The sequence below is a fragment of the Entelurus aequoreus genome, linkage group LG04, assembly GCF_033978785.1.
Source record: "Entelurus aequoreus isolate RoL-2023_Sb linkage group LG04, RoL_Eaeq_v1.1, whole genome shotgun sequence".
Taxonomy (NCBI): domain Eukaryota; kingdom Metazoa; phylum Chordata; class Actinopteri; order Syngnathiformes; family Syngnathidae; genus Entelurus; species Entelurus aequoreus.
In genome coordinates, this window is record NC_084734.1 from 47037720 (window position 1) to 47055349 (window position 17630).

At 42.1% G+C, this 17630-nt stretch overlaps 1 protein-coding gene across 2 annotated transcripts in view; it reads right to left on the minus strand.

Moving 5' to 3' along the window:
• The window catches only part of LOC133648689 (MAM domain-containing glycosylphosphatidylinositol anchor protein 2-like), a 562410-nt gene that overhangs the window by 294294 nt on the left and 250486 nt on the right, over positions 1-17630 (minus strand). For both annotated transcript variants that reach the window (XM_062045021.1, XM_062045020.1), the window contains exon 4: positions 3626-3822. In XM_062045021.1, coding sequence (XP_061901005.1) covers positions 3626-3822 — 197 coding nt within the window. The remainder of the gene's footprint in view (positions 1-3625; positions 3823-17630) is intronic.

Below are 17630 nucleotides of genomic sequence, written 5' to 3' on the forward strand. Positions count from 1 at the left end.
GAAAAAGTATGTGGTTCTCGCTTGACAAGAACAGAATAGAAGAAAACATAATAGAACACTTTATTGTCATCAATCATGGGAGCATGACGGAAATACAGATGGCTTCTCTGTCAAGTGCAGTTGAAATACACTATAACCAATAAATACCAGTATGAACAGCAGTGGAACAGTGAAAAACAGTGTAAGCTATTGGGACTGATTCAACGTACTACTGGCCAACAGGAAAAAACTGTTTTTAACTCTGTTTTTCCTACTCTTGTGTGACCGAAATCAGCAGGTTGAACAAGTGCTGACCAAGGTGAGAGCTGCCTGCCAGGATTTCCGTGCTCTGCCGAGTCAGAGAGCATGAGCTATGTCCTCTGGGGAGGGCAGAGGGCGGCTGATAATCTTCTCCGCTGTCCTGGTCACCCTCTGCAGGGCCTTCCTGTCTGCAGCAAAACCACACAGTCACACTGTACATCAGCACTGGCTTTATCATGGCCCGATTAAAAGATACTTGGAGTTTATCCTCAAGTTGGCTCCTCCGCAGCACACAAAGGAAGTGAAGGCCCTGCTGTGCCTTTTTGACCAGTGCTGAAGCATTGACAGTGCATGTGAGGTTTTCCGAGATCTAAGTTCCCAGGTGAAAGTCTCCACACATGCTCTATTTACTACAATTGGGGCATGTTCCCTTCTCTGCCCCCTAAAATCAGTGATCCTTTCCTTGGTCTTTGTGGTGTTCAGCCTCAAGTTGTACTTGGCGCATCACCCAGCCGGCGCCTGTATTTCCTCTCTGTAGGCTGTTTCATCACCCCTTGTGATCAGGCCATCAGGTGATGGTGTTCAAGGGTTGAATGGGGACACAATCATACTTATATAGGGCATACAGGAAGGGGCTCAACATGCAGCCCTGAGGGGAGCCAGTGCTGAGTGACAGGATGGAGGAGCATAGTTGACCCACCTTAACAACCTGAGGTCGGTTGGTCAGAGAGTATTTTTTATTCAGGAACAGATGAAGGGGGTGTAGACCCAGGAAGCTCAGCTTGTCGACCCGGATATCGGGAATGATGGTTTTGAACGCAACGCTGTAGTCAACAAACAGCATCCTAGGAATATGTATCCGGGAGTTCCAAATGTTCCACAGCTGAATGGAGAGTAGTGGTGATGGCATCCTCTGTGGACCGGTTTGGCCTTTTAGACAAACTGGTGTGGATCAAAGTTCATGGGGAGGCAGGCTTTGATATATTGGTAAACAAGCTTTTCAAAACACTCCCTAACCACAGACGTCAGTGCCACTGGTCTGTAGTCATTCAAGTCTTTTATGGCTGTCCTCTTTGGGGACTTGGATGGCAGTGGCTGCCTTAAGACAGGGCGGGATTTGGGCTTGTGCCAAGGATGAATTGAATATCCGCATTAGTACTCCTGCCAGCTGATTTGCACTGTTCCAGAACACCTTTCCCAGTATGCCATCAAGCCCAGCCGCTATACGCAGGTTCATCACTCCATGAATGATCACAATGAAAACATGTAACAGTGCATCTCTGAAGTAGCAAAACAATGTTTTAACTGCACATATATCATCTAAACTTTCTAAAAGCTTGATTTCCTTTTTTTAATTGCGTGACTACTACCAAAAATGTAACACTAACCAATTAAGGATAATACCCTTCACAATGTAAATGATACGGTATCAAATCCTGGTACTTGGAAATTGATACCGGTACTCAACGATACCATTTTGCATTTAATAGTGAGCTGATAATTATAACTGTACTGCAGTTGTTATATATTGTTTTCTTACACTTCTAATTTGCAAGTATGCATTCATTTCAGGTTGTCTTAGCTGCGTTGCTAAAGTCAAAAAGTAGTCCTTGCCATTAAATTGAATGTCACAGACTTGTCTTCTGTTGTGTCTTACAAAGTGTTTATACTGTAAGCATTGTACTTATTACACCGCAGCTGTTTGATTGTAATGTGCATTTCTGTTGTACTATTTATTACCAAATATGAGGGTGTTGAAATTACCATGTAAAATCACAATTACTAATAAGTAGTATGTATATGGCATAAGCAATATAAATTATCATCGAGCGAGCGCATTTTGAAAAGTGGAGCCATACTTTTGAGTGTTTTCTATCAGGCATGTTTGCTTTGTCGGCATGGAAAATTGCAACATTACTTTGAGGTAGTCCTCTACAAATATGCATGTTTGCAACCGCATGTTACGTCTTTTGCAACAAAATTATCAGAATATGGTATCATTTGACTGTAAACAAATCGGTACCAGGTAGTTTAAACAAAAGTTTGTTCGGAACTAAAACTATTACAGTATAAAAGAACACATCCAAACTATCGGCTAGCTGTACATATTTATGTTCTGGCTGCTCAGTACAACAATACAGATTTATATTTTTATTTTACTCATATCATATGGGAATACTATAGTTATCATTGTCATGTTATAAATGATTAGTGAAGTGAATTATATTTATATAGCACTTTTTCTCTAGTGACTCAAAGCGCTTTACATAGTGAAACCCAATATCTAAGTTACATTTAAACCAGTGTGGGTGGCACTGGGAGGAGGTGGGTAAAGTGTCTCGCCCAAGAACACAACGGCAGTGACTAGAATGGCGGAAGCGGGGATCGAACCTGCAACCATCAAGTTGCTGGCATGGCCGCTCTACCAACTGAGCCACGCCGTCCCACTTAGAATACATTAACTTTGAATACATTCTAAATAATTTAGAATATAATAATAATAAAAACCTTTTTTTACTTTTTTGGCCCTATAGACCAGGGGTGTCAAACTTGTGTTCATTGAGGGTCACATTGCTGTTATGGCTGCCCTCAGAGGGCTGCTTGTAAAGGTGAAGTATTAATGAGTATTAATGTATAATTGCCTCATGACATTATTAAACAATTTTCTTTGCATTTGATTATTATATATTCTTTATGTACAATGTGAGGGATAGCTTTATTATAAATCATAAATCAAACAGATTATTACAAGAATTCACTTGTATTTTAACAAAAACCCTTCTGGATAAATGATAATATAATATTTTTTGCAAAATTAAATAATATTATAGTTTAAAAGATATGCAATTGCTTTCAGTACATGCATTTTTTCTGTCAAAATGTAAAGAACGAATACATTTAGCATGAAAGATAAAGTACTTAAGATAAGATAAACATATTTTGCAGGCTTTCGCGGGCCTTGTAAAACGATGTGGCCCTTGGTCCTTGAGATTGACACCAGTGTCCAAGACTTCAAAAACATTTTAATTTGAGTGCTTAGAAAAGTGTTAAATAAAGGCTTCGTATGACTTGAATCGCCTTTATTATTAAATTTGTCAACGTCAATAACATAATAAAATGTGTATTATTATTTATTTGTATCTAATACTGAATGTGAAATACTGCCTCCCCAAACAAGCTAACAGCTAACATGAATTTATAGCAGCATGTGTCTATTTTTTAAACGCGGTAATTATATAAATTGTTAGACAGGATTTTCTCAAATTGTGGATACAATGGAATTTAAATGATGCCCACGCCTGTGCATTTCCTCATGTGAATTGCATTTCAAGTACCCTATTGGAAAAAAAAGTATTCCTTCCACTGTGTGCTGCGTCTGTCTTACCTGTGTAAAAAAGGGCTCATAGATTTCCACGCCCTTGTCGGAGCCCTGCGTCAGGACCTCTCGGCCGCGGTGCCAGCTATAGCGCACAGGCGGGTTGGAGTTAGCCACGCAGCGCAGGAACACAGTCCTCTCGTAGTAGAACTGCTCTTTGGCCTCGCCAATGCTCTGGTGCACCGTCACCACCGGGTCGTCGAGGTCTGTTAAAAACCCAGCAGAGAATTTTTAAAAAAAAGCTTTACTTCAAACGTGTTATTTGGAATTGGTACATTTATTTACAAATTTAATATGATTAGGAGTGCGTGAGAAAGTCTGATGTCCCTTTATGAACAAGTGTATTGCAGCAACAGAATCGATGTTGTAATAGCGCTAAGAAGCAGACTGCTGAGTCAACATTAATAGTGCTAATGAGATGATTGTAAAAAACAATATGGCAAGTAAGTAATACGCAGCAACATTTAAAATAACTAAATAAAACTGCCAGATGCTCGTCATACTTCAAATGCAGCTACTGACATATTGTGGAGTTCAATTGAAAAAAAAAGTCAATCAGGAGGTTGCCCAGAGCCACAGCTATTAATGCCAAAATGTATGTGACTAATGTGGTTGTTACTTAGTTTTGTAAATCAAACACCCGGCGGCTACCTAAGTGAATATAGGAGCAACATAGAATTCTATAAAACACATTTGTACTGTGTCCTGTGTATACTTCACAATGCCGGAATGCACTTTGGCCACCCGTGCCTGAGAAACAGAAAGTTATCTCAACAAATAAAAGAGTGTAAAACTTTGCCAGGCCCTTCCACCCAATAGTGAAAATGTCCTGAATATGGACGATATCCCATATCTGACATTATCTGAACGTTTCATCAAAATGTGCTTATAACATTTTGAACTGTCTGTAGCGGAATGACAGAAACAGAGTGAAACCTTTTGTCAGTCATCCACTAGCTTTGTCTCTGTGGTTGGAGGCGGGACCACTAGTTAAAGTATACAGAAGTTGAAGCTTGTACCATAAACATATAGTAAGCCAAGATAGTAGAAAGTATCCAGATCAGCCCCCAAAATGTAATCACTTGGTCCTCATCCCATTTCGGACATTTCCTGAAAGTTTAATCAATAACCACCCATAACAACAATTTCTTTTGCTAACTAACTGACAGACACACCGACCACAATTAATACTTAACCTATTGGCAGAGGTAAAATGTATAACTCCCAGAGAAGACTTATAATAAGCCATGAGTACAGAATTTGGTACTATTTTCATTTTTTCTTTTTTTTTTTTACCAAATTCTGTTAAAACCACCTGGTACCTATTCACCAGACGTCACATTTGTGTGTGTATATATATGTATATATGTATATATGTATATATGTATATATATATATATATATATATATATATATATATATATATATATATATATATATATATGTATATATATATATATATTTATATATATATATATATATATATATATATATATATATATATATATATATATATATATATATATATATATATATATATATATATATATGGGCTGCAACTAACGATTAATTTGATAATCGATTAATCTGTCGATTATTACTTTGATTAATCGATTAATAATCGGATAAAAGAGACAAAATACATTTATATCCTATCCAGTATTTTATTGAAAAAAAACAGCATACTGGCACCATACTTAGTTTGATTATTGTTTCTCAGCTGTTTGTACATGTTGCAGTTCATAAATAAAGGTTTATTAAAAAAAAAATAATAATAATAATAATAATAATTACAAAATCATTTAATAATCAATTTTAATCGATATATATATATATATATATATATATATATATATATATATATATATATATATATATATATATATATATATATATATATATATATATATATATATATATATACACACACATTAGGTTTATAAAATATACAGTTTTTTTCATTGGCATGCTGCCTTGTGGCGGTGACATACAGGGCCGAGGCGCCTGATGTTGAGTGTGGAGTGTGTCAAAACACATACCAAAGCTCATACAAACAGCAACAGCGTGTAGAGGAAGAATGGTAAAAAAAGGCAATTCTACTGGTTAATGAAGAGGGTGCGTGAAGCGCAATATAAAGGTATTTGGGCTTTAAAACTATTGATAAATGTGACACTCTTAACACAGATACGTAGACGCGCACAGAGCTGGTTAGTTTATTGCCAATAATTAGCACAGTCCAAACCGCCCACGTAACGTAAACTAATGCAAGTTTGTAAAAAAAGTTGTATAATTTGTGTTATATCTTTAAAGTTAAAGTACCAATGATTGTCACACACACACTAGGTGTGGTGAAATTTGTCCTTTGCATTTGACCCATCCCCTTGTTCACCCCCTGGGAGGTGAGGGGAGCAGTGGGCAGCAGCGGTGCCGCGCCTGGGAATCATTTTTGGTGATTTAACCCCCAATTCCAACCCTTGATGCTGATTGCCAAGCAGGGAAGTAATGGGTCCCATTGTTATTGTCATGTCTGTGTTGATCATGTTTTTGTTTTGCTTGGTTTTTGGACACTTTATATATATATAATATAATATAGTATAGCTCGGTTGGTAGAGCGGCCGTGCCAGCAACTTGAGGGTTGCAGGTTCGATCCCCGCTTCCGCCATCCTAGTCACTGCCGTTGTGTCCTTGGGCAAGGCACTTTACCCACCTGCTCTCAGTGCCACCCACACTGGTTTAAATGTAACTTAGATATTGGGTTTCACTATGTAAAGTGCTTTGAGTCACTAGAGAAAAGCGCTATATAAAATATAATTGATTGAAATTGATTGATTGATTGACTTTAGTTCTTGTCTTCACTCCCTTGCTTTGTCACCATAGTAACCATTAGTTTCACCTGGTTCACATCCTCATGTCACGCACCTGTCTCACGTTTTCACTAATCATGTCACTAGTATTTAAGGCCATTGTTGCCAAGCAGTTGGCCTGGCGACATCACTCTTGACACACTCTCTACACACCATTACGATCCATGCCCTTTTCTTGTCAAAGTAAGTTTTTTTGTTTATTAATGCTACAGTTAGTGTTTTTGTTTCATTGATCATAGTTTCTGCCATTGTGCAAGTTTTGTGTTTATTGCCAAGTTTGTTATCTCCGCTGTGATTGCCTTTTGTTTGTACTTTTTTTGAGTTAGAATTAAAAATGTATTTAAATTCAGGTCTTGCACGCGCCAATTTTCCATTGCCTTCTGGGAGAACAAACCACGCCATAGACCCAGTCCTGACAGTATGTCGCCAGCATAAAAGTTATCCCGCAAAAAAATTGGACGTTTTGGACGAGGCAGCGTGGGAGGTCCTCCGCGCCATGGAGGAGGAAACGCTGCGCTACTCCTCCGTGGAGTACAGAGACTCCATTTGGTCCGAGGATGGCGCTGCGTCACCGCAGTCCCGGAAGCGCCGCTCCCGACGAAGGACGTCAGGGAGGGCTTCCACAAGCATTGGAAAGGACGCATCGTTCCCGCAGGCTCCTCCCCCTCTGGGCGGAAACGAGCTGCAGCCAGCCCGGCTTCCCCAGGACGACGTCACGCCGCTGCCAGTGGGTGACGTCATGGATTTTTTCCCCCTGAACTCTTTTTCTTGTCAGCCACATCCAACCAAAGACTCTAAATCCATGATTAAATATTACCAAGACATGTTTTTAGAAATCAGATCCTGTCAATCACAGTCACCCAATTTTCATGCCCCGCCCCCCAGGACTCAAGCCACGCCCAAGTCACACAAAAAAAAAAATTTCACCCACTCAATCCCAGGTACAAAAAGAAAGACATTTTGGACAATTTATAGGGGAGGATTTTACCCCCCTCCTGACCTCCCTCCACCCACCCCAAAAAACGGTTCCAGACAGCGGGGAGCGCGTCTGGTATCCGCTCCTTGAGGGGGGGGACTAGGGCTGGGAACTTTTCAGGTGGGGTGGCTCAGCATCACCATGCCAAGCCACAGCCTCCAGCACGGCCGCCACCACCGGTCTTTCGGCCCGCCAAGCCACAGCCTCCAACACGGCCGCCGCCACCGGTTTTTCGGCCGGCTAAGCCGCAACCCCCAGCTAGGCCACCTCCACCGAAGCCACAGCTAGCACCTGTATCAGCACCAAGTCCAAGGCTAGCTCCAGTGCTGCCGGTAGAAGCACCACGCCAAGCTCCGGTACCAGCACCACGGCTGGCACCCGTCGCAGCACCACGGCTGGCACCACGGTTGGCACCCGTCGCAGCACCACGGCTGGCACCCGTCGCAGCACCACGGTTGGCACCTGTCGCAGCACCAGCTCCACCACGCCAAGACCCACCACACCGAGCTCCGGTCCCAGCTCCACGACGGCAAGCTCCGGTACCAGCTCCACAACGGCAAGCTCCGGTACCAGCTCCACACCAAGACCAAGACCCACGCCAAGACCAAGACCAAGACCCACGCCAAGACCCTGACCAAGACCCACGCCAAGACCAAGACCAAGACCAAGACCCTGACCCCCCAAGCCAAGACCAAGACCCTGACCCCCCAAACCAAGACAAAGACCATGATCCCCCAAGCCAAGACAAAGACCATGACCCCCCACGCCAAGACCAAGACCCCCGCCAAGACCAAGACCCCCACCAAGACCAAGACCCCCACCAAGACCCACCACGCCAAGACCAAGACCAAGACCAAGACCAAGACCCCCACCAAGACCAAGACCCCCGCCAAGACCAAGACCAAGACCCCCCACGCCAAGACCAAGACCAAGACCAAGACCAAGACCAAGACCCCCGCCAAGACCAAGACCAAGACCCGCCACGCCGAGACTCTCCGCCTGACGCACCACGCCGAGCTTCGCTGCCTGCTTCGTCTGCTGCACCTGCGTCATCGGCTGCTTCCACGCCTGCAACGACGACGACGCGCCTGCCTCCTCGTCGGCCACGAATGTGGCCACTACCTGGTCGTCCGCCACGCCAAGTGCGCCGATCTCCTCGTCGGCCATGGATATGGCCATTCCCAGGTCGCCCACCTCGCCTGGTACAGCGGCGCTCTACGCGTCGCCGCCACCTGACTCTGCCCCGGTGGATTCGGGGCCACTTGGCCTGGCGACCCACCGCCATGTCCCCCTCCCGCCCTCCCATGACTCTTGATCCTGTTTTTTTTGGACATCTGGGATCTGTCCGTAAGGGGGGGGGGGCTCTGTCATGTCTGTATTGATCATGTTTTTGTTTTGCTTGGTTTTTGGACACTTTAGTTCTTGTCTTCACTCCCTTGCTTTGTCACCATAGTAACCATTAGTTTCACCTGGTTCACATCCTCATGTCACGCACCTGTCTCACGTTTTCACTAATCATGTCACTAGTATTTAAGACCATTGTTGCCAAGCAGTCGGCCTGGCGACATCACTCTTGACACACTCTCTGCACACCATTACGATCCATGCCCTTTTCTTGTCAAAGTAAGTTTTTTTTGTTTATTAATGCTACAGTTAGTGTTTTTGTTTCATTGATCATAGTTTCTGCCATTGTGCAAGTTTTGTGTTTATTGCCAAGTTTGTTATCTCCGCTGTGAGTGCCTTTTGTTTGTACTTTTTTTGAGTTAGAATGAAAAATGTATTTAAATTCACGTCTTGCACGCGCCAATTTTCCATTGCCTTCTGGGAGAACAAACCACGCCATAGACCCAGTCCTGACAGTTATAGTCTTTGGTATGACTCGGCCGGGGTTTGAACTCACAACCTACCGAGCTCAGGGCGGGCACTCTAACCACTAGGCCACAATGTGTGTTTTACCTGGTACATGTTTTATCTGTGTAGTTTTAGTCATAGTATTGCTTTTAGTATAATAATTGTATTTGTCTTAAAGCACAGATCAAAATTCTATCCATGAATCCATTTTCTTCCACTTATCTGAAGTCGGGTCGCTGGGGCAGAAGCCTAAGCAAAGAAGCCCAGATTTTCCTTTTCCCAACTACTTCGTCCTGCTCTTCCCAAGGAATCATGAGGCGTTCCCAGGCCAGCTAGGAGGCATAGTCTCTCTACCGTGTCCTGGGTCTTCCCTGTGGTCTCCTACCGGTCGGACGCCGCCTAAACACATCCCCAGGGAGGCGTTTGGGGGGAAATCTGACCAGATGCCCGAACCACCACATTTGGCTTCTCTCAATCACAATTGGCGTGAGACAGAGTGATCGTGGGCTTGCAAGCTAATGGATCATTTACAAATGAGTAGTCTGATGGAGGAGGAGAGGCCTGCATGCACCTGAGTTTGGACCTCCACTTGCAGCATTTGCAGAGCTTATGGAAGCATTTGTCGGACAAATAAGCACACAAAGAAAGTTAGCATGAAAGACTAAAAGAAGGCGCTTCATTATCATATCAAACCTTCCTTTCATGTACCAGAGCCTCCCCTTAGTAACCCGCACAAAAACTAACCTCACTTCTTTCACACTACAGACCTTCTTGAAAGTCTCTCGGGTGTTCACCGAACGCAACATTCCTTCACTTTTTTTTCCTTGGCTTTGATGTCGTTCCTTTCCTCAACTGGGAAGAAAACACCTGGCAGACTGTCAGTCATAAGCCCTCCTTGACTCGCTCCTTTGTGTTCTAAATATTACCCAGCAGCTTTGTGATTGGACCATCACAAAATGCAACAACAAACACTGGGACAATGAACAGCGACAGTGTCGATACTGTTCTGCGAGAGATAATATCAAATATTTGGACCCAATATGTTTCAGTAGCTAAGGGTGATATATGTTTTCACATTAGGTAAAATGTTAAGGATCTCATATTGTAGTTTTTACAGAAATGTAAAATGTTTGTCAGATGTCCCACAAGGGTGTTGGAAGAGTGTTAGCCTTGATGCTGGAATTTCAACAGTTTAAAAGTGCTTTTAGGAAGCCCATTCTGTTTTGTGTGTGTGTCTATAATGCAAATGCTAAAGCTAATGCTAATGCTAAGGCTCTGCACCTGTCCAACGTAATAGATGTCAGATGCAGGGGTGTCTTGATACAACGTTTTCCACTTCCGATACCATACCAATATTGGAGTGTTGAGTACTGGCAGATACCAATATTAATCCGATACAATATCAGTATGAATCACAGTACAGTACATACTTTGTAATAGTGTTGTACCGGTAGCAAAATTATTTCGATACTTTTTGGTACTTTTCTAAATAAAGGGGACCACGAAAAATGTGTCATGTGTCCAGGGACATATTTCCTTAGTTTATAAATATAATATGAATGAAAAAAAACTAAAAAAGACGTTGTGATGCCAAAAAATATCGACGTAATCATAGTAGTATCGACTAGATACCAGGGCTGCAAATCTTTGTGTGTCCCACAATTCGATTCAATATCGATTCTTGGGGTCACGATTCGATTCAAAATCGATTTTTTTTTCGATTCAACGCAATTCTCGATTCAAAAACTATATTTTCCCGATTCAAAATGATTCTCTATTCATTCAATACATAGGATTTCAGCAGGATCTACCCCAGTCTGCTGACATGCAAGCAGAGTAGTAGATTTTTGTAAAAAGCTTTTATAATTGTAAAGGACAATGTTTTATCAACTGATTGCAATAATGTAAATTTGTTTTAACTATTAAATGAACCAAAAATATGACTTATTTTATCTTTGTGAAAATATTGGACACAGTGTGTTGTCAAGCTTATGAGATGCGATGCAAGTGTAAGCCACTGTGACACTATTGTTCTTTTTTAAATTTATTTTATAAATGTCCAATGATAATGTCAATGAGGGATTTTTAATCACTGCTATGTTGAAATTGTAACTAATATTGATACTGTTGTTGATAATATTCATTTTTGTTTCACTACTTTTGGTTTGTTCTGTGTCGTGTTTGTGTCTCCTCTCAATTATAAATAATAATGATAAATGGGTTGTACTTGTATAGCGCTTTTCTACCTTCAAGGTACTCAAAGCGCTTTGACAGTATTTCCACATTCACCCATTCACACACACATTCACACACTGATGGCGGGAGCTGCCATGCAAGGCGCTAACCAGCAGCCATCAGGAGCAAGGGTGAAGTGTCTTGCCTAAGGACACAACGGACGTGACTAGGATGGTAGAAGGTGGGGATTGAACCCCAGTAACCAGCAACCCTCCGATTGCTGGCCCAGCCACTCTACCAAATTCGCCACGCCGTCCCCCAATTGCTCTGTTTATTGCAGTTCTGAGTGTTGCTGGGTCGGGTTTGGTATTGGAATTGTATTGCATTGTTATGGTATTGCTGTGTATTGTTTTGTTGGATTGATTAATTTTAAAAAATAAAAAAATAAAAAAAAAAAAGAATAATAATTAAAAAAATAAAAAATAAAATAAAACTAAAAAAAAAGATTTTTTAAAAATTATAATAAATTCTGAATCGCACAACGTGAGAATCGCGATTCGAATTCGAATCGTTTTTTTCCCACACCCCTACTAGATACGCTCCTGTACTTGATATCATTACAGTGAATGTTAGGTGTAAATCGATCAATGCCGTTTGTTTACATTTTGACGCCAGTGAGCTACGGTGTGTAGTGAAGCATGTTTAGCATAACAGACCGGTACTTTTCAGAGGCGGTATAGTACTGAATATGATTCATTAGTATCGCGGTACTATACTAATACTGGTATACCGTACAAACCTACTTTGGAATGGAATGTTCAAAAAAGGCTTGATCAAGGGAAATTACCCTCTGAATGCTGAAAAGCCAGAGTGAAATGCAAATTGTTGAACTTTGTTATTGTATGTTCTTGGTGACTTTTGATCTCACTCTGGGTGTGGGTGACACTAACATACCAGTGCACGTGATTATCAATAAATGTCTGCAAGAGGTTGATGCCTGTGTATGCCGGCAAACACAATGCTGTGTGCTGTTTGTCATCCTCCGTCCTCCGGAGATTCTAGCTTGATTCTGGACCCAGGAAAGAGTTTGGGAGCCGATGGAACTGTTTTGTTTAGTTGTGTTTTGACGGAGATGATAATAATTATGAACTGTGGATAAACTAAGTTTATCACATTGGACATGAGACATTTTGTGACCTTTGACCCCACTTTTAAGCCCCACATCCATATATTGAAACTGGCTGATGGAGTGAGGCCAGCGGGATCACGCTGAAGAAGGGCACTGCCAAAGTGCACTTGCAAGACTGCAAAGGCCAAAGTGTGGATGTGATCCTGAAGGAAGCGCTTTACTCAGTGGCCTTGTGGTTAGAGTGTCCGCCCTGAGATCGGTAGGTTCTGAGTTCAAACCCCGGCCGAGTCATACCAAAGACTATAAAAATGGGACCCATTACCTCCCTGCTTGGCACTCAGCATTAAGGGTTGGAGTTGGGGGTTAAATCACCAAAAATGATTCCCGGGGGAGGCCACCGCTGCTGCTCACTGCTTATATAATGACAAATGTAATCCTACACGACATAAAAACAAAGACGTGTGACCCTGACGATACAAATTTAAAAAGTGAAAATAATATCCAATCCATCTCACCCCATGCACAGCACTGTGGAGGCCCTGAGTAGCTCCTTCAGCATTAGACTGTTACATCCACAGTGCAGAAAAGAGCGCTATCGCAGGTCAAAGTGGACCAAATCGGCCTTTTTCGAAATCTGCTGAATGTTTACACTGCAAGTAAAAAGTGATCTTTATCAGACTCCAGTGTAAAGGCACACTGGCCCCACTGGGGCCCCAATGTGACCTCGGCGTCACTTGCATGTGCAGTTCGACAAGGTGAAAACAAAGGAAGTTGAGCAGATTCCGTAAATGAACAAGCCATATAAAATAAAAGTCGGCACACCTTAACAATTAGTGTTTTTTTTAACGTGAAAATAAACTAAAGTAATATAATGTACGAATGGATATACAGTGTAATGTATTTTGGAGGTGTGGGGAGGCGGGGCCGGCGGACCGACAGCGAGGCGTGCTACGCTGGAGCCCGCTCCAAGATGGTGGCAGGGAGGCGTGGCCGGCAGTCCAACAGGGAGGCAGGGCACACCGGAGCCCGCTCCAAGATGGCGGCAGGGAGGCGTGGCCGGCAGTCCAACAGGGAGGCAAGGCACACCGGAGCCCGCTCCAAGATGGCGGCGAGAAGGCGAGGACAGCGAGCAAGCGGCGAGGCGGAACGCGCCGAGAGCGACGCCGCAATTGTGACCAGGTGCGGGGATAGCGCACCTGGTCACAAGCAGCTAATCTCCTCGCAAGGGGTAAAAGGACGGCAGCTGAGAACGACGGGGCAGAAGGAGGTGGAGAGCCAGCAGCAACGCATACAGCGAGAGACGGAGAGAGAAGCCGGAGCCAGAGAGAGGCGGACGATGAGCGAGAGCGCAAGAAAACCCGAGGAAGACGACGGCGCGAGCGGCTGAAAAGCAGACCGGAGAGCGAGCAGGGGAAGAGGACGGAGCTGAAAAGCGACACGACCTGAGACTGAGAGGTTTATTTGCAAACATAATAAAGAAGTCTACACCTGCTCAGCACAATGTCCTTCCTTGATGATCCTGCGAACCCGGACGACGGTCAGAGTCGTTCAGAGGAGGGTTCCAGTCTTTTTATTGCTGTTAAGTACAGGCAACACGGACATCAGTGTGGATCTACAGTACATAAACTTGATTTTTTAAGTCACGTACGTAAACAACTTACGCAATGTACGTAACATGTAAGCAAATACGCCCTGGCGTCCATTGCGGTCCTTCAACAATTGCTATTTTTTTCACAATCAAAATACATATTTATATATTACATATAACTTTTTATTTGCATAATATTGACAAGTGATGCACCGAAAATGTGGCCGTCGAAAAAACACTTTGCCCACCGAAACCGAATGTTGTGATGATGTATCCACTTCGGCTGGCGGGTCGCAACGTAACTTGCTCAAAGCTGACGAAAAAGTCGCTAGTGGGTCATATTTAAGTCGCATTGCCATTAAAAATGAAATCATATTTGAAAAGATCAGATTCCAATCGGAATCATCTAATGCAGGGGTGTCAAACTAAATTTAGATCGGGGGCCACATGGAGAAAAATCTACTCCCAAGTGGGCCGGACTGGTAAAATCACGGCACGATAACTTACAGATAAAGAAACCGTGAGATTGTTTTCTTTGTTTAAAAATAGAACAAGCACATTCTGAAATTGTACAAATCATAATGATGTTGTTGTTTTTTTTACACTTGCATGTTGAGGTTAATAGTATTCTATCTTTATTTGTCTTTATTTATATTTTCTGAATAAATTGTGTGATAATGTTCATCAGTCAACTCATTGGTGTTCATTTTCAATCTATCAAGAGAAAAAAAGTTATATCAAAATCAAATTACAGTATGTTATTCATGTAGTTTGATCATTTTCCTCGACTGATGTACTAACTAGTTTGTTTTGGACATTCCAGAAATTCAGGTTAATTTCTATACTTAGCAAACTCATCCCGCGGACCGGATAAAACCTGTTCACGGGCCTGATCCGGCCCTCGGGCCGTATGTTTGACATCCCTGATCTAATGTGACCTGAACCTCATGCGAAAAGATCAAATTTGAAGCACTTTGTAGCCTTTCGACTGGCACAAAAAATAGATCAGATTTGGTGTGCAGTGTAAACGGGCCCATAGTGATGCCGACTAGGCAGCAGACCAGAGTGACTGGTTACTGTTTTAGTTTGTCAAAGAGTGGGTACATTATATCCTGGAAATCAAAGAAACAATTTACAGTTGCGTTATCCCTTTGTGAAGCTGAATGCGCGGCGTTTTTAACAACTACATAGAAAAGTATGTATCTGTCCCAGGTACTGAATTAAATGGACAATGGACATAAATATGCAACACTAAAAATGTTTGAGGACAATCAAGGTGTTATTGCATTTGCGAAAAATCATGAGCGTGGTTTATCTGATTTGAAAAAAAAAGTCTTTATTACTGTCCAACTGCAGATATAGTAGCTGACATTTTCACCAAGTCTGTAACTGTAATTTTTGGTATGTAAATTCAGATAATAGGGTATGAAAAAATGTGTCATGCACTGTGTTGTATCCTGTCAAACCAAGAACAAGTGGGGTTGTTGAACGTTGTTATTGCATCTGACTCAGGGTGTGGGTGGAGCTCACACACCGTGCGCCTAATTATCAATAAATGGCTGCAGTTGGTTAATGTCTACATGTGCGGGCAAATGCAATGCTGTGTGCTGTTTGTCATCCTCTTGCTCTTGCTAAAATGTCCGCACCAACACTAACAGTTAACATGACATCCAGATAGTGTCATGCAACAAAACATATGGCTCTTAGGTGTATAATTGCAAATTGAGCAAAAAACAGACTCTGAGGCATATGCCTGCAAATTTAATTAAAAAGGTAGCATGCTAAAAGCAAGAAAGCATGAACCAACAAAATATTTGATTCTGAGGTGTATGTTTGTAAAATGTGCTTAAAAGTTTGCTTGCTAATGTTAGCCTGCCAACAAGACAGACTAACAAAATATATGACTTTTAGGTGTATATTTGCAAAATGAGTTAAAAAAAAAAAAAAGCTAGCATGCTTACAGTTAACATGTGTGGAATAACATAATATTTTATCTGCAATACCTGCAAAGTTAGCTAAAAAGTTAGCATTTGAACAGTTAGCATGTGTCAAGTAACACGATATTTTACTCTGAGATATATAACTGCAAGATTAGCTACAAAGGTAGCATGCTAACATTAGCATGCTAACAAATGAATAACATGTCTTGTAACAATGTCTTGTAATTAATGTACATTAGAGCTATTTAAATGTTTGTATTTTTTTGTATTTAGTGTATAGGATTCTGTAACTAGTGTTTGGATCCCACTGTACGCAATATCTGAAGAGCATGGATAAAAGCATTTCACTGTGGTGTAATCTGCATGTGACGAATACAACTTGAAACTTGAAACATTATGAAGTTAAAGTACCACTGATAGTCACACACACACTACGTGTGGTGAAATTACCCTCTGAATTTGACCCATCCCCTTGTTCCACCCCCTTGGAGGTGAGGGGAGCAGTGAGCAGCAGTGGTGGCCGCGCTCAGGAAACATTTTGGTGATATAACCCCCAATTCCAACCCTTGATGCTGAGTGCCAAGCAGGGAGGTAATGGGTCCCATTTTTATAGTCTTTGGTATGACTCGGCCGGGGTTTGAACTCACGACCTACCCATCTCAGGGCTGACACTCTAATCACTAGGCCACTGATGAAAAAGCATTTTTACTTTGGAACGGCTTAAATCAGTTGAGACATATGGAAGTAATAACACTTTTTAATATGAAATACATGTTTTGTTTTTTTTTTTTAAATAAAGAAATCGACATCCTGGACGTCCAGAATAAGTAGAATGTTTTATTCTGTTGAAAAATGTGGTGGCAGTAGTCAAAAGAAACCAGCATAGTAACAAAAGAGTGTCCGCCCTGAGATCAGTAGGTCGTGAGTTCAAACCCCGGCCGAGTCATACCAAAGACTATAAAAATGGGACCCATTACCTCCCTGCTTGGCACTCAGCATCAAGGGTTGGAATTCGGGGTTAAATCACCAAGAATGATTCCCGGGCGCAGCCACCGCTGCTGCTCACTGCTCCCCTCACCTCCCAGGGAGTGATCAAGGGTGATGGGTCAAATGCAGAGAATAATTTCGCCACACCTAGTGTGTGTGTGACTATCATTGGTACTTTAACTTTAACTTAAAAAAAAAGGAATTCCAGAAGAAAATGGATTTTGGAAATGAAAAAATAGTATAAAGGGCCAGGATGAGCGGATGTTTGAATCGGTTGGGAAATGTGGAGACTCTGGAAGTTTGACAAATTGTTCATTCCTTTAGAATGGAAAAAAATGTCCTGGAACATGTGGAATTCCAGGAAATGTTGGAATTTGTAAAAAAAAAAATCCAAAAAGGGCAGCCCGCATGTCGAGAATGACTTGAACATTTTGAAAGTAGATTTCTGCATGAAATTGCATGAAAAATGTGAGCCGAGAATGTGGACGGAAAAAGGGCGAAATT